This window comes from Phalacrocorax aristotelis, chromosome 16, assembly GCF_949628215.1.
Source record: "Phalacrocorax aristotelis chromosome 16, bGulAri2.1, whole genome shotgun sequence".
Classification (NCBI taxonomy): Eukaryota; Metazoa; Chordata; class Aves; order Suliformes; family Phalacrocoracidae; genus Phalacrocorax; species Phalacrocorax aristotelis.
The window spans coordinates 1,355,629-1,382,725 of record NC_134291.1 but is presented as its reverse complement, the minus strand read 5'-3'; the positions used below and the strand labels follow the sequence as shown (position 1 = coordinate 1,382,725).

At 50.8% G+C, this 27,097-nt stretch overlaps 1 protein-coding gene across 2 annotated transcripts in view; it reads right to left on the bottom strand.

Annotated features, from left to right (window-relative positions):
* Positions 1 to 27,097, bottom strand: part of MAP2K4 (mitogen-activated protein kinase kinase 4) — a 99,224-nt gene that overhangs the window by 6,282 nt on the left and 65,845 nt on the right. For both annotated transcript variants that reach the window (XM_075111717.1, XM_075111718.1), the window contains 4 exons: positions 19,035 to 19,154; positions 16,187 to 16,238; positions 15,628 to 15,755; positions 718 to 795 (listed from right to left, as the gene is read on the bottom strand). In XM_075111717.1, the coding sequence (XP_074967818.1) occupies positions 718 to 795; positions 15,628 to 15,755; positions 16,187 to 16,238; positions 19,035 to 19,154 (378 nt within the window). The remainder of the gene's footprint in view (positions 1 to 717; positions 796 to 15,627; positions 15,756 to 16,186; positions 16,239 to 19,034; positions 19,155 to 27,097) is intronic.

The following is a 27,097-nucleotide window of genomic DNA, read 5'->3' as shown; positions in this document are numbered from 1 at the left end:
CCACTAGAGAAAACGGATAAAGAGAATCACACAGTCATAAACTCTCTCAAGTTGGAAGGGACCCATAGGGATCATCGCGTCCAACCCGCCTGCACCTTGCAGGACAATGAAAATGAGCATTTAAAACACCAGTGGGGAAGACAGAAGCTACTGGTTCATACTTATTGGTTCCGCTTTCTCTTCTAGTTCACCACCTCGAGAAGGGGTGGCTTTTCAATTTATCAGTGTGTGCACCCATCAGTGCTGTGGTTAGGCCAGAGAGGAATCAGCAACTGGGATCCAGGATTAACTGAAGTCTTCTGCACAGCCAAACCACACCAGGTGCCAGGGCTGTGAGGGGCTCATTTACAGAGCCTGGATGCTCTGTTCCGCACCACCACACTCACCATCCCTTCTCATCTCAGATTTTGAAAACAAAATTCATTTATGATCTAACACCTCTTCCCTGCTCACATCTCTTTCCCTGCAAAACATAGCTGCAGCTAAATGTATCCCCAGGGGTTCAGGAGAGCCATCTGCTTGAAGGGGTTTATATTGTTTCTGAGCCAGAAGGTGCCCACTTCAATCACAACATGCAAGTGTTTCACAGCAGCGGAGCTGGGCTTTGCTTCAAGCACGTGTTAGACACCGATCGACTCCAGCGCGCTGCGAAGTGCACCAAGGCTACCCACCAGGACAGGCCTGTGCAGCAGAGGGTCGATCCCCCCATCCACTTACCAATGTAATTCCCAAGCTCCAGACATCTGAGCGGACGTCGTAGCCTTGCCTGGATGCGCTGGGATCTATCCTTTCAGGCTGAAACAGGAAGAAGGACCAGTCAAACACTGTGCCATGCAGGAAGGAATGAGAAGCATCTGCAAATTTAGAAAAAACTCCAAGTTCGTCCCGCCGCCAGCGCCTGGCACAGCTCTAGAGGCAAACTTTTTGCTAGGGCAGACTTCCAGCCCCAGCTGAGAAACGCCTTAAGGAATCAAACATGGATTTTATGGAGGTGCAGTGTAAAAGGTGATCTGAAACGGCAGTTCAGCCCAGGCCAACGCTTTTTTTTTCCCCTCCCTTTTGTACAAGCAGCTTGAATAACTGTTACTGTCTATTTATTTAGTTTTGTTTCACTTTGGGATCTCTTTAACAGTCTCACTTTCTCTGTTTTTACAGCGAAGTTGTCCCTAGGGAATCATAACAACTGGAATAAACATCTTCTCATCCGCCAGCCTAGGGAACTGAGGTTTAGCAGTATCTATCAGAACTCTCCCTCCCAACTGTCTGTTGGTTGCTAAACCTCAGGAGGTATTAAGAACAATGCATTTTAAGAACAGCTCTTCTTTACAAGGGTTTGGGCATCCCTTGAAGGTGACTATGACGTTACAATGTCTTCAGACATCCAAAAAGCTTTCCATAGAAAACAATATTGAGCCAGATATGGGTGACTTGCACCTAACAGTGAGTTATCCAGAGACAAACCAACACAAAATATCTTTATGCTTTGCATGTCATCTGTATGAGGAATCTCAATTCTGCCTTCTTTTGCTAAAAATGTAATAATTAAAATGTTAAAAGAAACAGGGTCTCATTCAGTTTTAACTACAACAATTATAAAGAGACCTGAATTGCTATAAAACACTAAATTATCAGGTACAGGAAATAATATGAAAACCCTGGTTGCTTTGTAAGCTGCGTTTTAATAGAATTTCAAAGCAGATGCTGGCTGAAGAGTGCCAAGCAATGAACCCTCAACCCTCTCGTGGACCACCGCATGAGAAGACTACCTTGTTCCCACAGCACCTCCCAGCCCCCAAGCCCTCCTGGCATTTCTCCTTGTTCTGCCATGCCACCAGCTCTCTTCTTTGCAGTCCCAGCTGTGACTGCTTCCACACCTCTCCCATTCCCTCAGTCACCAGGATCTTCTCCAACAGGGAACCTTGCTCAGGCCACCACCCACGCACACCCACACAGCAACGCGAGAAGCTTCCACCAAGCTTCAGTGGTTCTACATGGGGGTTCTCCTACAACCTTCTTGTGTCCACTACTCCTCAGTACATGCTGTATTGCCTTCCCAGTGCCACAGATGTGTTTATCGTCCTCACTTCCAGTTAGAATATCTGCGTTGAAACAGGCTGGCTCCAAAGGCTGTACCTTGCACACGCTGCCTTTCCCACCCTCTTAGGCCTGCCCTTCACTTTGCTTTCTTATCCTTTGGTTACAGCTCCTTATAGTGAGCTCATGTATTAGTTATTCCCCTCATGACTTGGATGGACCTTTCAATAATTCTGCAAAATAATCAAATTAGTAAAATTCAGCTCTCTTATGCCTACCATCAGCCCTGCACATGCTCATCTTGTAGCTCAGTCAAAACCAATCAGTCACATTTATATTGCGGGTAAACCTGCTTCTAACTGCTCACAGACCAGCACCCAGCCTGTGCCAGGTAAGTTCAGTCTTTCCGTACTGGGTACACCATGCCAACAGACGACCAAATCAGTTGATAAGGAATTAATAGCTAATATAAGCATCCATTTCTTTAAATACTGGCAATAGAAATGCAGTGACAATTTTTCCATAGTTCCGTAGCAGAGACAGTGGGAAAAGTATGTGAAAACAGCAAGAGGGGTGAGGATCTGAATGGAAAAATGCATATTCCCAGGCCCTGCTACTTGCTTATTTGAGGTGAGGATGGTTTGATAAGCAGCGAACTTTCAGGATGTGGATGCTCTTGGATGGTTCAGGAGGTTACTGGATATTTCAGTAAGAAGCAAAACGCCTCAAGGAGGAGCCCGTGGCTGAGCACTGGCTCATGCTCAGGCTCAGGAAGCACAAGAGGAGCTCAGACTTATAAATCAAAGCTGTCCTCTGCTCAAAAGTAACACATGGAATAACATCACCTAATGGGAACAAAAAGAGTCAAAATGCTCTCGATGATATATTTCTGTGAACAGTCCAAAATATTCACAAGAAATCAAAGGGAAAATACCAGAGTAGGAGGGTGGATAGAAAACATGGCATCAACAACATGCCAGCATTAGATGAGGCGCAGCAGGCACCTCCTCTGTCCCCGCGTACAGAACGTTACAGGCTGAAAAGAAGTTTCCAGGGACTCTCATCTATCACGCTCAGGGGTGATGCTGCATCTACCCTGCCCTGCCTCAACGCCACGGGCAGCACGATGGACCTGCCTGCAGCCCCCACACAGCCCCTACAGCACTGCCGGGTCTCGGCCCTGGGACAGCCGGGCTCCATCAGCCCCACGGCACCATGCTGCTGCGACTGCAGCCCTGCAGCATCACTCCTGCCTTCCCTCTGCACAAAGGCTCTCATTGCCTCCTCCTGCCTCCAACCCCTCCTGCCAGACGCTGGTGGCTCCTCCTGCCTTCTTGTTCCAGCAGCGGGAGTGCGCGCGAGGCACATCAAGCTACCCCTTTCCCTGCCCCTTGGGCACAACACCAGCATGGCCAGAAGGGCAAGGGAGGGGACTGTCCCCCTCTGCTCCGCCCTGGTGAGACCCCCGTGCAGCGCTGCGTCCAGCTCTTGGATCCAGCACAGGACAGACGTGAACCTGTTGGAGCGGGTCCAGAGGAGGGGCACCAAAACAATCCGAGGGCTGGAGCACCCCTCCCATGAAGAAAGGCTGAGAGAGTTGGGGGTGTTCAGCCTGAAGAAGAGAAGGCTGCGGGGAGACCTTACTGCAGCCTCTCAATATATAAATGGGGCTTATAAGAAAGATAGAGAAAGACTTTTTACCAGGGCATGTAGCTACAGAAAAAGGGGTGATGGCTTTAAACTGAAAGAGGGTAGATTTAGCTTGGAAGTTATGACAAAATCTTTTACAAAGAGGGTGGTGAGGCACTGGCACAGGTTGCCCAGAGAAGCTGTGGATGCCCCGTCACTGGAAGTGTTCAAGGGCAGGCTGGATGGGGCTTTGAGCAACTTGGTCTAGGGAGCAGCAGCAGGGGCTGGACTCAATGATCTTTGAAGGTCCCTTCCAACCTGAAGTATTCTGAGGTTCTGTGGCTCTATGATTCTATCAGTGCTACCTGTGCTGCAGGCCGCTATGGACCACTGCCCCACGGTGAGGCAGCTCCCCGGGGGCAGGGCTGCTACCCGTGCCAGGCCATAAGCATTTTGGCAACAGAAGACGGGTTCTGCAGCTGGCACGTACCTTCCCACCACGAAAATGAGAGTCATTTCACAGGAACAAGGACAACCCTGTGACAAGAGACTGCCTTGTTAGTCCCACACACACCACGGTGGGATATGCCGCCCATGGGACGGACGCCGGGGTGCGGGAACAGTAGCGAGTGGACAAGATGATTGCTAGAGGTCCCTTCCAACCCCTACCATGCTGTGACTCTGTGACTCCCACACCACAGATCCGCAGGGACGCGCCACAGCAGAGTAGAGCAGTTCACCTACTGCAGAAGGGCTTGCGTGCCATGCAGCACAGTGCGTTATGGGACTGCATGGAGAGCACATATTTTGGGCAGGGCACGACGTGCTAAAAGGCTGTGCATTACAGGGGCTGGGGAGGCAGGTGGCACTGGCGAGAGAGGGGTTGTGGTGAGAAGCACCGGCGCAGGGGCAGCCTGCTACCGCGACCCAGCAGAGCGCGACACAGCAACAGCGACTTGGCCCTAGACTGCGGTGGCACAGTTAAAGGGAAAGCAGGACAGACCAAAATAAATCCTGTCTAAATACAGAGCAGAAAGAATCCTGGGAATTTTCCATGTAGATGACGTGGGAGCAATTAACACCAACGAAGGAAGAGTCAGCATGCCACACTCCGGGGACCTGGAGTGAGGGCTGCAGACAAAGCCCGGCTCATGCCAGGTATCGTAAAGCCAAGCGCAAGGGAGGAAAGGAAATGGCTGAGACGGACCCACCACTAGATGTGCTGACGGTGGGAACAGGCAGGGTATGAACGACTCAAAGAAGGGTACAGGCTGCCATGGGGCTTCTCTCCATTTCAGTGTCCACCTAAGCACCAGCATCGTAACTGAAAGAAGAGCAGAAGCGGGCAGCACTGCTCCTCCCTCTCCTCCAAACCCCCAGCCACACAAACACACGCAGTCAGGGGTGTGACACAAGGACAGATGCACACACAACTCCCTGCAGTCTTCAGCTGTTTCATGTTGCTAAAGAGCAAAGCAGTATTTCTGGGAAAACCCGGAAAATCCAGTTCTTGAGGCTCAGATCGGGATTTTCGCTGGTTGTATGATCGGGGATTGTATCCCCCGGGCACTGCAAACTCAAAACTGCCTACATGGCATTAAAATGTACGTAACAAACTCTTATTTGCTACTTAGGCCAATGCATCCCTAAACTAAAAGAAAATCAAAGGTTACCAGGAGCAAAGAACAACCAGAAAGAGCTAAATTTTTGCAATACAAAAAGCAGAACAAACTCTGCCTCTGTCCAACCATGGGAGCAGACGGATGAAAGATGGAAGCTGCCAGCCTCCGTTGGAGGCTATCTTCTTGCAGTAAAAAACATATGAAATGAAGTCCAGGGACCTCCCTGGATTTGGCCGATGGTGGGAGCCAGGGAAAGCACTGCACATCTGGAAGCAGGGCTGTGCGGGCTGCAACTGCGGCACCATCTGTGCCGAATGTAGCTGCACCCCACACAGTGAACTACGAACCGGGGCAGCTGGAGTTAACAGACCTTCACCGCTCTGACACAAACTGGATCCGAGTCTTGCATGCGAGAGCCGCAGCTCTCTAGCACGCTATTGCTCTGCTGTGTTAACTGAAATACCACATGTGTATTTGTTTAGGGACGCTCAAGACAAAAACGCCGCCTCCCCCGGGGTGGTGATCCCATTACCGTGGCTCTCCCATTTGGACGGCAGTGCCCTGCAAGGGGCTCGGCAAGTGCTCGCAGAGAGAAGCATCTGTCACTGCCCGAGTGACTCGGCTCTCGGGGCCAACTCCAAACCGAACCCACAGCAAGGAGGGGAGCGATGTCTCTGAACAGCTGCCTGCAGCGTTGTGCAACAGCAATGGAAACCATCTTTACAACCATAAATAACTAGTTTGGGAAATTCTTCTGCTGTTCAGTATAGGAAAATGTTGTCGCTCACTTTTTGCATTGCTGTATTTCTCAAGAATATTCCTACGGTGAAAAGCAAGCTGTTCTTCCCTCAGGGCTCTCCCCTGCACAGGCCCCTCACACACTCGCCCGGAGCACGGAGTGATGGCCAGGGTCAGTGTCGCAGCCCGGCCCAGGCCGGGACGCAAGCAATGGGCACAAAGCAGGGCAGGAGAGGAGGCACTGACTCACTACGCTCTTGGACCTGCTTCTCCTGTCTCCTCCTCCTCCTCTGAAGTACAAGGATGCTGCGTGCAGCTCCTCCTCATCTGCTCACTGAGACCTCCAAACGTTTTATTCCTGTGAGCCCCTTCCCTGACCTCTCCACAGGGCTGGGCTGGCAGTTCAGACTCTGTAAGCCTGAGAATGAGCCTATCTGCACACCTCCTGAGGTGATGCTCACTGCCAGCCCTGTGGTCTTGACCACCACCTCCCAGGAAAGAGGCAGTCCTGCTCTGTGAGGTGACTGTCCTCAGGGGGGCTCACTGTGCTGCTTCTCGAGCGGACCTTGGTGCACAAGATGCGGCCCTACAGTAGGTGCTGCAGCTCCAAGCAGATGTCAACAGCCATCCACTCCTCCTGGCCAGCGTTACTGCTCTGCTCTACGGGAAGTTTTGGAGGTTCTCCCTTAGGTGACACCGATCTCCTTTTGGTGACACCAAATTCTTCTACTGGCTGCCAGAGAGGCGTGGTGTCTCATTTCATGTGGATCTCAATTTTTACATGCAGTGAAGTCTAATAAGCTTTCTGGATCTCCTCCTGTGCATGAAGGAGCTCACACAAGGTGACCTCACGGCTGCAAAACCTTGGTCTAAGAGCACAGATGTGAGTCATTCACATGAGCAAGTGAGGCATCGCAGTCACACTGTGCTGGGCAAAGTCTTTTCTAAGGTTATACCCCTCCTCTCCAGTATTAGGTGACCGATGAAAAAGCTATTAACGCTTTGCTCTCTCTGGGGCTGTACTGCACCGCCGGTCTCTACGGGGGTCGTGCAGCATCCCACGCAGCAGCCTGCCCTAGCTGCAGGAGGCATGGCTCCTCGGCCAGGGTGTGACACAGCAAAGGACACGCAGCGTGATGGGTGGAAGAGCTGACAGGGAAGGGGAGAACATGAGTTCTTCTGTCTTTGCTGCCTAGCCCTGTCGCTTCCCCGGCTCCTCAGCCTACCACCCCTAGGAGAGCAGCCGTAACACTGTCTCTGTGTCTACCACTTCTATGCCTACGCAGGAGGTAAGAGTAGTGCTGTAATACTTCAGCCAAAATATTCATCCCTGCTTGGACTTTCGAATTCAGACATTCCTTCCAAAATCCCTTTTGTTCTTTGATTTCCTGTCCCTCCCCCTCACCCAGGTCAGCCACGAAGCTGGGGCTGCACAGAGATTATCAGCAGAGATCATGTTTCCAGAGAATGGCCTTTCCTCCCCTCCTATTTCCTTTACAAATTTACTCTGAGAGAATGTTTCATTTAAAAACTTCTCCAGCAGCATTTTCCAGGTGGAGACACTGGTTTCCTTTCGCATGGGATTGCCATCCCCTCCCAGCTGGCTCTAACAGCGCTTGAATTCCTCGATCTCAACAGCAGGCAGATTGCAGGAAAGCGGTGGACTGGTGGACAAGGGACACTCGCTACGTGCAGGAAGATTGGCAGGAGCATTAGTGAAGGCAACAAGGTCCCGTTGGGCTTGGCACAGCATGTTCTCAATGACCTTATTTGTCTTGTTAAAAAAAGGTAAATGTGTGGCTGTAATAAACCTGGACCAGTGCAGTGCGTTGTCTGGACTGCAACTAAATCAAGCATCAATTATTTGCATTAGTAAATGGCTTCACTGACCAGTTCAGAGTGTAACTGTTGTTAGAAGGACACTGCTGAGTGGGAAAGACAGGATTTATAATGGGACCTCAAAGGTGACCTTCCTTGGCCTATGGCTAATAATATCCAAGAAAACATAGAATTAGTGTTGCTAAATTCTGCATATTATAAAAATACTGCTAGTGCGATAAATAAGGGTTCCTGAAGAACTAGCGTGATTTGAGCATTTGGTAAGCTGGGCTCTGGATGGATGCTGACTCACTCACCCCGACCCAGGGAAAACAGCGTTCTGGGGGGACAGACAGGCTCCTAGAGAAGGACAGGAGAGCGCGAAATCCCAGAGGAGCATCACAATTAAAGGCGTGTAGCTGGGGTGACGCACTAAGAACCGCTGCTGTTATTACATGCTCTGCAGGTGAGACAAACACTGGAAGTTTGCTCAATTTCAGGCAAACAGATGCTAAAATAGTGTGAGGTTTATAGCACAGCCACAAAATACAATCCAATCTGCTTTAAGGGCATAAACTGCTCAGTTGCTAATCTCCTCAAAGAAAAGCTTAAGAGGCGACTATATCAGAGTCAGAAAGTACCTACTGGGGAAAGAGGCTGTGGCAAGTAAAGGGCTCCCTAATTCTGCAAACGAAGAAGAAACAAGAGCCCACAGCCATCCATTAAAATAAGGCTTACTCGTATTAAAAAGATGGTATTAGGAGGATAATTAACGACCAGGACAACTTCATGGGTGCTGCGGTAGATTCTCTAGCACTTGAAGAGACATCTTTAACGCAGGACTTTGGAGGCCTTCTCCATCAGGTGCTGTTCTGGAAGGCCACCCTCAGTACCCCAGAGCCTGACACATCCCTGCGATGCCACCCCCACCGCGGCTGCTTCCTAGAGCTGTGTTAGATTAACAGGGCCAAGCTCTGGAAAGCAGCAGTTTTGGAGGGCCGTAACGTACCGTTTCAGCCCCACTAAGTAACTTTGTCACAGAACCTCACTGAGGGCCTGCAATTTTGGTGGGGATGCTCTAGAAGTCCTTGAAGGAGTTAGGTACCAAAGACTGAATTGCAGGGAGCCCAGTTATAACCAACAGGCAAGCTTTCAAACACATCCTGAAAAGGAGAGAGGAGTCCAGCAGGAAGCAGTGCAAGGGGACGATTTCTGATCCTAGAGGACTCTCTGATGCAGCAGAGAAGGGGAACCAAGAAACGGTGTCTACAGATGAAGTTACGCACATCCTAAAAAGAAATCAAGCATAACAAAATGCAGACGGTCATCGGCAAAGGTGAGTCATTGCGTGGCAGCTCGGATAGGGCCAGGCTGGAGTCACTAGCAGTTTGAGCCTTAAAATCTGGTTTATCTTTCTTAAAGGTCACTTCCATTCAACCAGAAGCTGTTGATCTGGGCACAGGATCAGGAGGCTTCCCTGCCTGCATTCAATCGGCTGTCACAGAATCCCAGAACAGCAGGGGATGGAAGGGCCCTCTGGAGCTCACCCTGTCCAACCCACTGCTTGAGCAGGCACACCCAGAGCAGGGGCACAGGGCCGCGTCCAGGCGGGGGGTGAATGTCTCCAGGGAAGGGACCCCACAGCCTCTCTGGGCAGCCTGTGCCCCTGCTCTGGCACCCGCACAGGGAAGGGGTTTGTCCTCATGTTCAGGGGGAACTTCCCGTGTTCCAGCTTGTGCCCGTGGCCCCTTGGCCTGGCGTTGGGCACCACTGAAAAGAGTCCGGCCCATCCTCCTGATACCCGCCCTTCAGATATTTATAAGCATTGATGAGATCCCCCTCAGCCTTCTCTTCTCCAGGCTGAACAAGCCCAGGTCTCTCAGCCTTTGCTCACAAGGGAGATGCTCCAGTCCCTTCATCATCCCTGTAGCTCTCCGCTAGACTTGCTCCAGCAGTTCCCTCCCCTTCTTGAACTGGGGGGCCCAGAACTGGATGCAGCACCCCAGATGTGGCCTCACTGGGGCAGAGCAGAGGAGCAGGAGAACCTCCCTCGCCCTGTTGCCCACACTCCTTTCCATGCACCCCAGGACACCACTGGCCTCCTTGGCCCCAAGGGCCCGGTGCTGGCTCAGGGTCACCTCGCTGCCCCCAGCACCCCCAGGGCCTCTCAGCAGAGCCGCTCTCCAGCAGATCCCCCCCAGCCTGTGCTGGTGCGGGGGGTTTTTCCTCACCAGGGGCAGGACCTTGCACTGGCTCTTGTTGAATTCCCTGAGGCTCCCCTGGGCCCAGCTCTCCAGCCTGCCCAGCTCTCGCTGGATGCCAGCACAGCTTCTGGTGTATCAGCCACCCCTCCTGGCTCAGTATCATCAGCAAACTTGCTGAGGGGACGCTCTGTCCCTTCATCCAGGTCACTGATGGATATATTGAACAGGACTGGCCCCAGCACAGACCCCTGGGGATCACCGCCTTCTGGCCTCATCACCCATGAAAGTTTGCAGCTGCGAGGCACTGCCCTCAGCCCCCAGGTCCACTCCTGACCCCAATCCTTCCCATATTATGGGAAATAGGAGCTTTTACACGCCACGAACACTTGAGTACCTGGTCCTGAACAGGGTGGTGTGCCCTGCTCCTGCCATGGCCCTCACGCCCTGCCTGCTCCACCGCTGAGGGTCACGCTGCAGCAGCAGGGAGCGGATGGAGGAGGTGGAAGCCGGACTTGGTGGCGTGCAGATGGCGGTACTGGTGCAGCTGCCACGGAGGCTGGTGCTGCTGAGCGTGTGGCAGGCGTGCAGGGCGCTCCCGCGCTCAGCAGGAAAAGGCTCAGCACAGGGTTGGAGAGTCCCCCCGCAAATCCCTGTGGGTCATCCTGAAGCAGAATCCACCCCCAGCCTCACCACACGAGCAGCAAGAGTCAAACAGGCTCAGGGAGGATGGGAGGCTCACACCTGTGGACCTGGGACCTCCGCAACCCTTTGCTCCCTCTCCCCACCCTGACCCTGCCCTAAGGAGCCTCGCCCATCCCTCTCTGCATCTTCACTGCCCTGAGGATCACGTTCTGCTAGCATGAGCACTCGCCCACCGAAGGAACCTGATTACACCGTGTCCACTGGAGCTGGGTCCCCAGATAGCCACTTCCAGTTAGCTTCCAGTTAGCCTTCTTGTAGCTAATCACAGCAGCGTGGGCTACCCTGGGCTGCCCCAGCACAGCCAGCCATACCCCATGCAGAGCAAAACCACGGCACGCAGGAGCTGCCTGCTGTTTCTGGCTGAACCTCCAATGCCTCCTAAGGGCAACTGTCTCCCAAACCTGACTTTTAGGCACTTCCCACATAAATTCTAGTGGCCTAAGTGGCTTTTTTCCGCCTTTTAATATTCTCCACAAAACTCATGTCCTGACCGCAACACTTCTGGCCAAGCGGTCTGCTTACACAGATGGCTGCCGACACATTTCCCCAGGTTTATATAAACCACTGGTGCAGACGAGCATCTAACTGGGTGAGGAGGAAAATCCCTTCCCACTGCGTCCCCGGCAGGACGGGGTGGAACTGCCGACACACAGACGGGAGCTCAGCCCCGCAGCGGAGCTGCTCTGCATGGCTCTGCGCTGTGTGATGGCAGGAGCTCAGTGCGGACAGGAGAAGTCCCACACTGGGTGAACCTCATGGACGATTTTAGCCAGTGAATGAGTAAGTAGAAGTTATGTTCTCAGCCGAAACCCCTGAAGCACACAGGTGACAGCAGTGGCACACGAGTTGTGGGGAGCTGTGCTCAGAGCTCAGGCATCTCCTCCGGCATTCGCTGTGCTGCCGGCGGCAGAGCCTGAATCCAGCCTGCACTGCTCGCAGAGGGACGGTGCCACATGTCTCCCAGTCTTCTCCCAAATTTATATTCTCAGTTATAAAAATCAGGGCTGGGTGCCAAGTTTCAGAGGAGAAAAAAAAAGTCCAGCACACAGCAATATTCAGTAGCATCCAAGAGGATTTTAGCTGCATGAATTCAAACCAACAGCCTGCCTGTTCAGATAAATGAATGACTGAGCCTGATGAAAACTTGGGCATCAGGTCAGGAATGCAAAGCTGAAACAAAGGCTCTTGCTACAGCTCTGCTTGGGTAAAGGAGTCAGAGAGCTCCTGCATCCCTGCAGCCTCTCCCTCTGCATGCGCAGGGAGGCTGGCAGAGCAGGGGTCCGGCTCGTCCCTGTCACCTGCCGTGGGAGATCTTCCTTTTCCGTGCATGGCCTGAACCGAGCATGAACCATCCGAGCAGAGAGGCACAGCCTCCACCTGCCCTAGCGGCCGATGCCAGCAGTGACCACCTGCCTTTGCTGGGAGAAATGAGGAGCAGGAAGCCCACCAAGAGCCCCGGTCCGCAGCGGCACCGCAGCGAGGGGCTCTGCGCTCACCCTCTTTGTGTGCAGGCACAGACAAGCAGAAGTATGTTTGCTGGGTCATGCGTCAGGACCAAGAAGGCTGCTCTGTACCCCCAGGCACTGTGCATCCCCTTGCCCCCCCTCTCATCTTGACAGCCCTTCAGGGAGAGCCGTGTGGGCAGCCCAGGGGAGGGTGGGCGAAGTGGCGCAGGGCACTGGCGCTCGGGCACAGCCGCAGCTTGCAGCAGGCAGCTCCCAGCGCACCTGGGAAAAGTACCTGAGGGACAGGTGACACCTGAGGGACCAAGGACCTGTGTGACACCATCAAACGCTGCCCCCGGAGAGGTCCCAAAGGAGCATGGCAGGGCAGGAAATCCGTCCTCACCTGGTTGGGTCCTCCCCTACCTAAACCAGGAGCTTCCAGTCCCATCCCTCCTCTCTGACACAGAAACTGGGTTCGCTTGAGCATTAAGAAGGCAAAAAGCAGTAATGCAACAAAGCCCACCAGCTTCAGCACGGCACACAGGGTCTCCCCTCCCACCAAATGAGCAGCACCCGCTGCAGCAGGAGGCAACACAGGCATGGCCAGGGAGCAGCAGGTGGGGAAGAGCAGGAGCAATCTCACCTCCACTGCTGGTTTAAAGCTGCCACGAGCACGTTGTGGAACCTCACCTAGAGCAAGCCCACAATGCTGGCAACGGCACAGGTCTGGGCAGGGCTCTCCGGGGCAGGCTGCTGCCTGGGGCACTGCAGGGGCCTCATTTTTCCCTTCTTTCTTTCAGAGAACACAAGGCACCAACATGTACGCCTTTACTTCAATCTAACAGTCACAGGGAAATTCAAAGCCAAAAGCAAAACAACTCCTCCAGCACTGGCAGCTCTAAGGCTGATCTGCTGCTTTCTGTGACAGCTCTAACGATCTTGGTTAAACCACACGGCACTTGCTTAGCAGCTGGGCATGGCTCCTGCTGCCCGATCAGACTGCTCGCAGTCAAACTGGCCGACATCCAATGTTATTGTTCTCAGTGGCTATTTGGGGACCCAGCTCCAGTGAACACGGTGTTATCAGGTTCCCTCGGTGGGCGAGTGCTCATGCTACAAGAATTAGCACAAGTGCCACTGGCCAAGTGGGCCTTGCAGAGCAACATGCTCTCATTGTCAGGGAGCATCATCCAGCAGCACTTACCAGACCCAGCCGGGCTGAACTTAGCCACATTATTTTGCACCAAAAATAGTTGCCTATTTTGCCCTACAAAAAAAAACCAACCCAAACTTTCCTTTCAAAAGGAGGGCGACCGGCCTGACTCCCTCCCAGGTATATTCAGGTTTGATCACAGCATCACTACAGCCATCAGCCTCTGCTGGCTTGGAGAAAGAGCTGGCAGATGTGCTTGCATGCTGGGGACACCTCCCCATTTCCCAGGCTTCTCAGTGTGCGGAAATGCTCATGTACTTGGAGAGGAGTCACTGAGTCCAGAGAGAAGCAGGGAAGAGGCCAGCCATCTCCCACACCACTTGCCAGCTGCTGGCTTGGCCCACAAACAGTATACCATGCCAAGGCTCTTAAAAAATCACAAACTGAACTGAAACACTTTTGATCACTTTAAAATCCAGCAGAGCGTGGAGGTGGTTCTGGAGCTGCACGAAGAGCAGAGCGAATATGCACAGACAGGGAGGAAAGACAAGGGGCTATCGGAAGCACCCACCCACTCAAGTCCCTAGGGAAATGAAGCAGCCCAGCTATTTACAGACATGCCGGTAACTGTCACGTTGTAACTAAACCAACAGCCTGTGCAAAGCTAACCATCAACCCACGGTTTTAAGAAAAGGTGAGAATATTAATTCCTGTAATTATAGCCCACTGAACCTGGGAGGGGAAAGGAGTGAGCAATATTTCAAGAGCCCTATTTAGAGACCCAACACACACCTCAGAGGATCGGGAAAAGTCAACAACAGTCGTAACCCCACAGAGCGATGCTGTCAGAAGTGCCTGTGGTCTGAGATGCCAATACCCAACCTCAGGTCAGACTAGCTCAGACTGCACTGGCTCCCGTGTCCTCCTGGGGCACCTCTCTTTGCTGCTGCCCCCAGCACCCCAGGCCCCCCAGCACAACAAACTGGGCAGCTCCGACTGATCCTCTTCCCTGCAGGGAGCTCCACGCCCTTGCCAAAAGCTCTCGGAGTGGAGACATGCCTCTGACTCTCTCCAGCCTCACAAGGTCTTTATTTAAACAAACTGCCCTGCTGGGCCCCGTTTCACTACGTTACATAGTTCGGGGGCTTGCACACACTTTGCTGTACCACAGCACTGGTCTCCAGTAACAGATCTCATCTGTACTCTTCTCTCCAGCTCGTGAGTAACTGGCTCTGCTCTGAGGACAGTGAACAGAAAAGGTCAAATGCCCTGAAACTCAAGGTTCTGCTTGCACAGATCTTGCACAGGGGCAGGCAGGTTTTGCCTTGGACACCACAGCCAGATAAAGGCATGTAAGAGCTGATACCTGGACCAGATGGGCACCGTACCTTAAAAAAAGAGATATTTTCCCTTTTTTTCCCTTGGTGGTAGATAAGAGACTTCAGAAAACAGTATTTTTCAGCATACAAGAGCCGTAAGACAAGTAATGAGAGGTCAACACAACCATGGAAATTAAAGCTACATTGACAGCAGCAGACACACAGCTCCCTGTGCAAGGCACCCTCAGCTCACATGAAACCAAGAGATGCATTTTCAAAGCAGCCTGATGCATGGAAGTGTTTAAAACCCTCAGACAGCTTCAAAAATCACCACCACAGCTTTTCTCCCTGGGAGGGGGAGGGAAGCAAACAAGCAGGACAGACTCCCAGGAGCCACAGCTCAGCCCAAGCAATTTCCACACAGCTGCTCTGCTGCCACTGCCTCCAGAATTACATTCTCCTGGAAGTAAGGAATTAACGTAGTTTGTAAAAATCACTATAATTCTGCTCTGCAATAACTCCTGTGACATAATCTTACCATAGCAAATGGATTTCTTGCAGACCAAGAAAACCCTGCACCCAGATGGCACCACCTCCCCCGTGCACTGCTTGTTTTGGAGCATGAACAGGCGGTGCTGGAAGGCACCGAGAAGCTCCTGGTCCAGTGCCACAGCACAGGCAGCAGCAGAGGAACCCAGAAAAAAAAACCAAACAAACCAACAAAACCTGGAATTTGGTCACTTTGCCACAGCCTGGCTGCCTTTGCTGATGCTGCCAGCAGCAGTGCTCAGTCCAGAGCTCGGTTTCGTTTGGGAAGGGGGTGCTCATCCTATGGGAAACAGGCTGACATATCAGTCAGATGCCAGGCACGGCCACGCTGAGCCAGGCCTGCAGAAGGAGGGTAAGGTTGTGCACAGCCCCGAGGCAAGCCAGCTCCCTGCTGCCCAGCTCATCCCCACTCACCGCCATATACGGCCGGCACCCTGCATCCCGCGTTTTGGCAATGGAGTCCACGAGCTGTCCACTAATGCCAAAGTCACAGAGTTTAATATTTCCATTTCTGTCCAGAAGAATATTGGAAGGTTTGATGTCTGCAAGAGAACGAAATTTAAACCAGTAAGTTACAGCTGGAGCTTTCAGTTTCAAGACCAGCAGCTGCAGAGAACCGACACTGGCAGAGCTGTGCGATCGCCATCACCCCTTGGCGTGGGGCGGGCAGGAGGCAACTGGATGCGCTCGCCACCGCTGAGGATCCGCACGGGGACCGAGAGGTGACAGAGCCAGCCCCAAAGACGCCACACGCCTGGAGGCAGAGGCAGACACCCAACCACCCTGAGATCATGCTTTTGCGGAAAACCACAGACCAAAGGGGCAGTGAAACAGCCACTGGGAACACGCTTGTGCAAAACCTGTACTCACACTCGTTGCAGTACACGTGCTAACTACACTTTGACTTGGAGCAAAGGCCACTTAAAATCGTTGCAATTATTTCTGTAGGCAAGAAGAAAAGACATGAACTCACCTCTGTGAATGATTTTCAAGTTTTCTTTTAAGTGGTTTAGTGCTTTCACAGTCTAGGAAAGAAAAACAGATGGAAAGTAAGCAAATATCGTAAGATTCTTGACGTTATTAAACTTTTGGAGCTCCAAGAAGGGGGAAGAACATTTACTATGTTGAGGTATCAATGCTGTAATATCAATGCCATGTAATAAAAGCATTTTTCTCCCAATCCTTCCTGCCAACAGCAGGTGATATAAAAGAGCGCGTGTGCTTAAGTAAAGACACACCACTTGTTGCAACCTGGGAAGATCACACTCTGGGAGAGGGGAGCAGGAGATGAAGTCAAGCAACTTCTGATGTTAATTATCTTGAGTGATAACTTATTTCAAGCCCTATGCTGTGCTTTTTCAGTAGGTAACAAGTGTTCCCGTTCCACTGGCTGAGCGGCAGCGGTGTGGAGTGCAGCAGAGGCACTGTTCTGATTTAACCATTAACCATTAAGTGGAAGAGACACTATGGGAGCCTGATTTCACAGGATGATTGAAAAAAAAAACCCTGGAAGTTCACCATTTTAATTCATGTCACTTCTGCTGAAAATACCGTTGAAACCAATGGCTAAAAGACTGCCTTGAAGGTGATGGTAAGAGGGTGTTTGTGTTGTGCTGCAAAGCGCTCTGACGCTGTGCGATTGTAAGGATGAAGCCTAGCACCGAGGAACAACTCCCAGAAGACCTGGTCCCTCCTGCTCACACAATCCCGTGTTCAAGTGTTCAGGTATGTAAAAGCTCTGGCAGGCTTTGGGGCAGCCGAAGTGCCATCTCCTCCTCACCGTCCACCTTGCTCCTCCAGCCAGGTTTCTGCTCCGGCAGCAGAAACTACATCTCTCTGAACAACAAAGCACCAACTTATTTTTAGGCAGGCCCAGAGTGGAATGAGACTCGATGGTGTCCTCGGACCTGAGCTCCAGCAAGAGAAAGCCTACTGGACTTCATGACTGAGTGCTGGTTTAAATCCCAGCTGACCCTGCCAGAAGCTCTGCCCTGACCCCCAGGCAGGTGGCGCAGAAGTTCGCAGCTCTTCACCCTGGGGTAAAAGAGCTCTAACACAAAGTGAAGGGTGGCTGGCGGAGCACACCAAGCTGTGAGCTGCAGCACAGGCCCCACACCCCACCTGCACATGACGGGGCTACCCGGGCAGTGCACACACAGATCTTCTGGACCTGGAGGCCCTCACGGTCTAAGGTACTCAGGGCCAGTGTTCTCATAGCAGAGTTATTAAATGCCGTTCCTTATTTGTATTCTAGAAAAAGGTGGATAGAAACAAACCTCAGACCACAAGATCCAATCAGAACCTGTGCTGGTTCCTAAAGCCAGTTTGTGCAGAGGACCTCCCTCAGGAGCTGCTGGGGCTGGGCTGCCGTCAGGTGCAATGTGGAGGAAGGAGAGCGGCCCACGACCTCCCGCACAGCACAGCTGGGCTTCACATCCCCAGATCTGGTGTGGGTCAAGGATCAAGTATGGAAAATTTCAGCTTACTCAGTCCATCCCTCACCCCCAGGTCAGAAACATCCGAGGTAGGCTCAACATTTTACAAAGACGCCCCTAAGAAGAGCGAAGATGTTTTCCTCCCAAGATCAGGCACTGAACAGAATTTGCCCATATCCTTTCAAGAGGTCACGGTCTGCAGCTTGCTGAGCTCCCCCCATCACCCTGACAGCTCAGGACACCAGCTTGCTGCGGCATTCACGTGCTGAAGCCAACACAGAGGCAGTTTGCCCATCTGCCACTAACGCCGCATGGCTCCAGTGTTCGCTCACTTTTCCCCCCGTTACTCCTGAACGGTGCTTCATTTCTGCAGCCTTTCATCTTCCAGCAGCCTCGCTGAAGTAATTCATTTGGCTCGGCCTTGGTTTTTTTTTGGGCCAGGACTTCCAGGTTAAGTCAAGAAAACATCAACCAGGCTCACTATATGTTGAAGACTCGTACTCTTGGGAGCCTCTGCACAAGGCTACTAGAGGTTTCTCTGGACTGGAGCGGCACAGCATCCCCTGCAGAAATCCAATGGGCCTGGCAGATCTTTACGTGCAGCAGCGCGGTAGAGGTTTCAGGATGCCTTTTGACACCCCTTCCTCTGCGGCCAAAAAGCAGAAGTTTGTTTTGCAGGGCTAAAACTTGCTCTTGCGTTTAGACAACTAAGGGTTCTTTTTGGCACAGCCAAGGACAATTTTACAGGGCTCCTTAAAAGGAGACAGTGGGCTCCATGTAGCAGAGCTGCACGCAGGTACCCCAGGTGGGATTCATCTCACTTTGCCACCTAAGACACCATAAGACGGGAACTCGGCTCCCATACAGAGGCACCAACCTCTCCCCGGTGACTTGAGAGAGAAGGTAGGCAGCTCACTTTGATCAGAGCCTTATTCTCAAATAGTCTGGTGGGGTTCACATGTCCTGGCTACAAATGCCCAATCCCTTGTTCCCTTTACAAACAAGGGAAAGGGAGACAGCTGATCTATTTTAGGCACCTTCCTTGGAATAAAATGACCTGCGTCCAGCTTCCACTGATGCCACCACCAGTGCACATGAGTGATCCCTGGGGAGGGGGCTGGTGCTTATGCTGTCAGCACCGATGTTCAGGCAGACAGAGCAGGAGGCTGGCCCTGGGGTCTCTTTATGAACTGCTTACAGACCCCAGGACCTCCTTTTCCGTCACGCAATATGCTGTGAGAAAGTCATTACAATTGTGGTGCGACACAAAAGCAGCAGCTCTGAGGCACAACAGACCTACCAGCTTTCTCACATGTCAGTGAAAGAGGTCTGAATTTTTCACATTAGCTTCAAAAACATAACAAAAAGGTTTAACAAAATACTCACAGCTAAAGTGATTTTGCCTAGGATTTCTTCTGGAATAACATCATCTAATACACTATATACATATTTGTAAAACTTATCAAACGAGGTAGACATGAGCTCCATACAGATCCAACAGTCACCCTGGGAAGAGAAAAGAATCTGTGTTACTGTCAAGATAAAAACGGAGAAATAAAAATCTGGAGAGTATAAAGAGATCCTCTGAATCCAATAAAATACATTAACAGCAACATGCATTTAACAGGAAGGGTGGAATTAATCTTGATTAATTTTAGCAATGGAGCACTCGCCCCTGTACGTGCCCTCCCCTACTCCATTCACCGGCAGAGGAATCCAGCTGACCACCTCAGACCTGATACTACATTTTAGATGCCTGAACCTACATGAATCTGAGTCTCAAAAACTGTTTGGCTCTCCAGGAGACTGCAGGCACAGTGAAATACCAGCATGCACAGTAAGACTAAAACAAAAACTCCCTTTGGTTTATGCCTACCCTGCAGAGGACAGAAGACATTTCATCCAACTTTCAGAAATATCATCTAAGCAGGAGAAAATTAAAATAAGCCCAAGTATGTGGGGGGTTTTGTTGATTTGCATCTTAGAGTTAAACGATCTAAATGCAAAAAAATGTAAAACATACTAGTATCTGTGTTAAACCAAGCTAAGCTTAACTACCATAGGAGAATCGCATGTCCTTTTATCAGTCTCTCCAGAGATCTGTAAATCGACCCGCTCACAATGCATTCGCTGGGGATGAGAAATGGATCCCCACAGTACAGAAGGACGACTTCTTTTGTTTTAGTAGGTATCTACCATATGGGGATGGACAGCTTAGCCACAGCTTGATCTTAGTTACTTCAGCTTTTTTTGACTTTTACCTCCAGTTGACGATGACAGAAGGCTTTGCATGAGCTATTTCTGTAGACTCTCATGCGCTTCAGGCAACTCTTCATTGCTAGAAATACTAAAACACTAGTTTTAGTTCGGGGGCCCTGTCACAATGAGTGTTAAAACTGCACTAGCTGTCGAAAGCTAAGTGCAGAGTAGAGTTGATTAACCTGAGTGTCTCATCCTGGCTAAACACCACGTAAAACGCTTGTGGAGGGAGCAGCACCTTGTGCAGGCCATGGTGCCCTGGGCTGCCTGGGTGGCTCAGAGCTCAGGGTGCCTCTCTGGTTATGACTAAGCTGCACACTCCTGTGATATGAGAAGCAACAAACAGAGGAAAAACTTCCCAAATTATCTGACAGAAGTAGATTTTTCCTGTCCAGACAAAACACAAACCAACTAAACTCTACGTTAATACACAGAAATAAAACTAGAAAAAAACCCTAGGTCATGGAACGCTGGGTGTGTGGCGGAGCCCCGTGCTCCCGTCCTGCACAACCAAGTCACCTCTGTTTGGAGCAACCTCCCAGTGCTCACGAGAGTCACGACCAATTCTCAAGGTATATTTAACTGATGGAAAAGCTTGCAGAGCCACGGGTTTTAAGGCCAAATAGGGCTTTTCTGCCACTCAGAATGACTTCCTGTGGAACACAAGCCAAGGAACTGCAACCACCAAGATGCCTCCAGTCTAAGCGCTCGGTTTAGCGGGATGCTGCACACTGGTATGTGCAGAGGCAGCAGTGCCACCCAGCTTGGTCTTGGGCTGCTCACACATGTGCAAGGCTGTTTTCAGCAATGCAGAGAGCAAACTGCCAGGAAGCATCCCACAAGCCACCAGCGTTACAGATGCCGCTGCTGCAGCGACAGCGAATCCATCACTGTCTCCTGCCAAAGGAGGGATGCTGCCTCCGAGAGGAACAGACAGAACAGAATAGAGTATTTCAGTTGGACGGGACCTACAACGATCACCTAGTCCAGCTGCCTGACCACTTCAGGGCTGAGAGTGTTCAAGCATGTTGTCAAGGGCATTGTCCAAATGCCTCTTAAACACTGACAGGCTCAGGGCATCAACCGCCTTTCTAGGAAGCCAGTTCCAGTGTCTGACTGCCCTTTTGGTAAAGAAATGGTTCTGTATGTCCAGTTGAACCTCTCCTGACACAGTTTGAACCATTCTCATGCATCTCATCACTGGATATCAGGGAGACCAGCACCTCCCTCTCCACGTCCCCTCCTCAGGAGGCTGCAGAGAGCAGTGAGGTCGCCCCTCAGCCTGCTTTCCTCCAAACCAGACAAGCCCTGTACTTCATCACAAGCACCAAAGGAAAGACTTGGTCTCCCGAAGTATATGCCATAAAGGAATCCTGGATCTGGGCATTCATTGATCTGGTGATACAAAAATCTACACGATCAACATGAATTCACGTCAGCAAGATCAATGACAAAAGATCAGTTATGCAGCTTCATTAAGGCTGGTGGCAAGATTCAGAACTCTACAGGTTCTTATCTCTTGCTGGGCTTTGAAAGGACTTACCTACTGGCAAAGCTGATGGATTTTACTGAGAACAAAAAGGCAGTCTGGCAGGGATAGCTGGGTACCCGTCACCCAGCCCCGCTTCTGATCAAATACAAAAAAGTGCTGACGTGTATCGGAAAGCTCTGCTTCACTGTGAATTGCGAGGACAAAATGACCTTAATGAAAGTTTCTCTTTAAATTATGCTCCTGGGCCAGGCTGATTTCCAATTATAAAATGACAAAAGAAGCATTTTAATTTTCTCTTCCAGTTAGAGCTATTCTTCCAAAGAATATATTTTAGTTCTTATTGGGTACTAAATTTCCGGATGCAGGCACTCCAAAAAATGTCAAGGAGCACCCTGCACATTTCATTCAAAATATCGCTGCCCATCTCCAGGACATACAAAAACCTGCTTAACCAGCAAATGGGATGCTTCAGCTTCTGAGTGCCGTATCCCGAGTTCCCAGTTGACAACTGAGCACGGCAAAAAGATGTCAGCCAGCTGGACGCAGCCTGGCAGAAAAGGACCTGGGGGTCCTGGTGGACAACAAGTTGAACATGAGCCAACAACATGCCCCTGCTGCGAAGAAGGTGAATAGTGTCCTGGGCTGCATTAGGCAAAGCATTGCCGGCAGGTCGAGCGAACTGATCCCTCCCTCCCACTCAGCACTGGTGAGGCTGCACTGGAGTGCTGTGTCCAGTGCTGGGCTCCCCAGTATGAGAGAGACATGGGCATACTGGAGAGCAAGTGGCCAGCAAAGCAAGAGAGAGAGTGGCCAGCAAAGGGCCACTAAGATGGCTGAGGGACTGAAGCATCTCTCCCATGAGCCAAGGCTGAGAGAGTTGGGAATGTTCAGCCTGGAGCAGAGGAGGCTCAGGGGGATCTCACCAAAGTATATAAATACCTGAGGGGAGGATGCAACGAGGACGGAGCCAGGCTCTTTTCAGTGGTGCCTAGTGGCAGGACCAGAGGCTATGTGCACAAACTGACACACAGGAGACTCTCCCTAAACATCTGGAAACACTTTTTCACTGTGAAGGTGACTGAGCACTGGCACAGGATGCCCAAGGAGGCTGTGGTGTCTCTATCCCTGGAGATATTCAAAAGCTATTTGACATGGTCCCAGGCAGGCAGCCCTATGGCCCTGCTTGGACATGGGATTTGGACAAGGTGACCTCCAGAAGTCCCTTCCAGCATCCACCATCTTGTGATATCGATACTGAAGGCTTATCACATCAGCACACTCCACGGAGTGGCCAACTTTTAATGCAAGTTGCATCTACACTACTGAGAGAGAATGACGAATGCCATCACCCTCACATACCCTTACATGACACAGAGGACACCCCTCCTATGGACAGGGGGCTGATCACAGGGACAGATGCCTTGAGCAATGCCAACACGTCCCGAGATGTCCATAGAAATAGGGTGTTGTGCATCGAAGGCGAAGAGAGCAAACACCTTGTATCAACTGACCTGATCAAGGATACGTCCACAACTCACACCAACGTCAGCACCGTGCTGCTGACACATCCATACTAGCTCTTCTCTCCTACCAGCCCAAGCTCCCCACGAGCTAATTTACCTGGCTTCCCGGGCATGTTTTGCAACTTGCGATTTATTTTTCATTGAATAATTTTATCAACTGTTGAGCTTGTTCTTTTAAACTTGGCTCGGCTACACTCACACTGTGTAGAAGTCACCACCGTGATCCCAAGTCAGACAAGGCTTTTGTTCCTCTTCTCTTGAGAAGAAAAGTAACAGGAACAGTTACTATGAAAAAGCAATTCCTGTGGTCATGGTAACCAACCAGACATCCTCAACCTTACAGGTACTGTCTCAAACCTGTGAAGTTTCCAGCAGCCATGCAAGAAAAGATGTTTTTTTTTTTTCTGAGACCTAAAAACCCTCCAAATAGCAACACTCAGGGCAACAGTCTCAGAGTTGCCCAGTGCGGCCCAACACGCCTCTCATCTCACTAGAATAAAGCCAAGAAAGTGAAATCTTTGAAGAAACCCTAGCAATCAGCTTTTTTTCTCCCCCACCTAGCAAGCACTGCATTCAGAGGTAACAAATGGACATGAGTAACGAGCCCCTCTTCAATACAGCATCTCTGATGACTGATGCGGAAAGCTCTGTGCATTCGTGGGCATCAAGGCTCTCGCTGGCACAGTGTGACTTCATGGGGCCAGGGCGATCCTCAAAGTTCAACAAGGCTAAGTGCAAGATCCAGCACCTGGATCAGGCACTCACCAGTATAAATAAGGACTGGGAGATGAAGGGATTGAGAGCAGCCCTGTAGAGAAGGACTTGGAGATATTGGTGGGTGAAGAATTGGACATGAGCCCAACTGGACATGAGCCCAACTGGACTGCTTGCAGCCCAGAAAGCCAACCATACCCTGGGCTGCATAAAAAGGAGTGTGGCCAGCAGGCTGAGGGTGGTAAATCTCCCCCTCTGCTCCACTCTGGTAAGACCCCCCCTGCAGTGCTGCACCCAGCTCTGGACAGACGTGAACCTGTTGGAGTGGGTTCAGAGGAGGCCACAAAAATGATCCGAGGGCTGGAGCCCCTCTCCTATGAGGGCAGGCTGAGAGAGTTGGGGTTATTCAGCCTGAAGAAGAGAAGACTGGGAAGACCTTGTTGCAGCCTTTCAATATATAAAGGGGGCTTATAAGAAACATGGAAGAGACTTTATGAGGGCCTATAGTGACAGGACAAGGGGCAATGGCTTTAAGCTGAAAGAGGGTAGATTTAGCTTGGAAGTTATGACAAAATCTTTTACAAAGAGGGTGGTGAGGCACTGGCACAGGTTGCCCAGAGAAGTTGTGGATGTTCCATTCCTGGAAGTGTTCAAGGGCAGGCTGGATGGGGCTTTGGGCAGCTTGATCTAGTGAAACACATCCCTGCCCACGGCAGAGGGCTTGGGCTTAATCTTTGAAGGTCCCTTCCAACCCAAACCATTCTATGACTCGATGAATTTAAGATTCATCAACCACTGAATCCCTTCTATAGCCAGTGGTATAACTACTCCTTCTGGACCTTCCTCCAGGCCTTTCTCTTTCTGTCTTCATTCTCCAGCCTTCAAGAGATGCAACTTTCTTCTCTCTTCTGTTAAGAAGTCAGGCTATGGACATGAAAACCATTTGAACTGCCAGACATTACAATGTCAGTGCTCAGGGATTCTTTCAGTTATTGAACTAAAAAAAATAAAAGTTTGAATTTTTTCTACCCAGGATCATTAGAGAGCCAAGTAATAGAGCAGTCCACTTAAGAGCTGCACGAGCAGAATGAAGGATGCTGCGACAGCACAGGGAGGGGCAACACGGTGACATGAAGGTCACAGCTTCATCAACGAGAGCAGGAGTGAGCAGAGCGCTGTCCGATAGAGGCCCTGACGCCAGCACGCACACTATCGGAGTCACTGCAATGGAGTAACCCGTGCAAAGGCTGAAATGCTGTCTTCTACTTTTTCAGCTTTGTTCCTGTTTCATTACACAAGCAATTTAATCTCATCTAATGGGTGCCGACAAACTCAAGCGAAGTCCTGTACTGAGCAATCAACTTGTAGTTTTTGCATCGTTTCACAGACATATGTAATAACAGGAGGACAGCCTATGTGATCAAAGAGCAAGAAGCAAATAATATGTGTTAAGACATTGCCTGCTGAGTATCTCATACTCATGGAAGCTGCCACAGTAAATGCCTGTTCACAGTTATTTTCCTAATTGCAAACTGGGATAATTTCTCTGTCTTCAGAATAAGCCCTTGAACAGTTTTGTTCAATTTGGTTTAGTGCTCCCGCTCCCCAGACTGTCAGGGTCCGCGAGCTTAGCTCTGGTCCTCAGTATCAACAACTCTCTCTTCCAGAAAGGCTACCTGCCTTTCAAAACAGCCCAGCTGCCCGCTGCTCTTCCTGAAGCTGCTGTAATCTTCTTGTCAATCATCTGATTGCGAGAGCTGCCTACTCAACATTGAAGCTCCTCTGAAGAGGCTCAAATTGAAGTCTTTCACCTCTTAGGAGCAGGCAAAAGAAGATTTCCCATCTGCAGCTCCATCCGTCCCTGGAGAATCTGAATCATGGCTCAGAGCAGATGGTCCCAAGAGGCCTTTTGGAACTTATTTCCTTACTTTTCTCCTTGAAACGCTGGAACGAAGAGCTTTGTTTATACATAATTTGCTGTAGGACTTCCTGAGAGAGGTTTACCCTTTTGAAATGTCCCACGTGCTCTAATGCTCCAGGGGATGATGCAGCAGTGACCTGGATCATTCACAGTTATTTGGGAGCAGATCTGCTAAGCAGAGGAGGGGGGTGAGACAGGATCAAACACAGTGGTGAAATACTTTTTTTCCCTTTCTGTGCTTCTTTGCTGTTATAGTTTCCTAGCTTTAAAAGATGTAATTAATATTAGAACATGTAATTAATACGACAAGACTGTAATTAATATGACAAGACAGAAAACCGTATCCAAGCACACCAGCTCACCCTGTGTACCTGCAGTACGTGACTTGGAACATCACCTTGGCAGTAAGGGACCGAGCAGAGGAGGAGGAGGTTGCTTTCATCTCAGAAGCAAATACACTGATGCTAAGGGTGGGGGGAAAGGGGATCCCAGGGACCAACACGATATACCCAGAGTGACCCTACTGAAACTTCTCCCAGCAGCAGCACCCGAGCAGCCCTGCCTGGCTGCAGAGGGACAGGATTTTTTGACAAGGGTGCAGCAGAAGCCAGGCTGACATTGGGTGCTGATCAAGGTAGGTTTTTATACTCTTCATGTATTTACACTTACATCCTGGGATACGCCTAGAGCTGCAGAGAGGTGACAGGCTCACACAGCTCTGAACGTGTTGCTCATCAGCATCTGGCAAGGTCTTACCCAGGGACTTGACTTCACAACAGCTGGCAGCCTTATCACCTTATCTTTTGTATTTCAGCGAAGCTGGAAATATTCAGCCAAGGCTGAGGCTCCTCACCTGGTAGGAGCTTGTACCGTGTGAACATGGACAATGCCCCCTGGCCCAAAACAGCTTCACGTTTAAACAGATAAGAAAAAGCAGAGCATGAGAAAAGGAAGGATTATTTTCCTTATTTCAGAGACTGAGATTTAAAGCCAGAGGAGTCACCCGCCAAAATTAGAGAGGCAGACTCTCTAGAAGCAGGAATTGAATATTCACTCCCGGTTCTGAGTTTTAACTACAACACCTGACCTTCCTTCTCTAACAGTTTCCCAGTAAAGCCCCCAAAGACTCTGCACAGGCTGCTATGCCTGATAATATGCAAAGGTGGCCAGAGGTCAGTAGGTCTCTATTATCCTTCTTCCCTTGAGTAGGTGTACTCAATTTGTGCTGAAGTAGTGGAAAACAGGCAAGGCTACAAGCCTATCGCCCTACATTAAGCCAGCTTCAAGACCAGAGCAACTAGCGGAAGGGGAACAACGCACTCCTGCAGGAGAGCTGCAGGAGCTGCCCCTCTCTGGCGGATGGGGATGCAGTGGCCATGTTTTGACATTCATCTTCTCCAAAACTCTTCCTGCAAATGGACCGAACGCTCACAATCCCGTGCTGCTCACCAGTGCTACGTGCCTCGTCTTGGGCCTCTACTGAACAGACTCAGCTCAGACTAGTGACTGGCCTCCAACTATGGCACAAGACTGTCCAGGC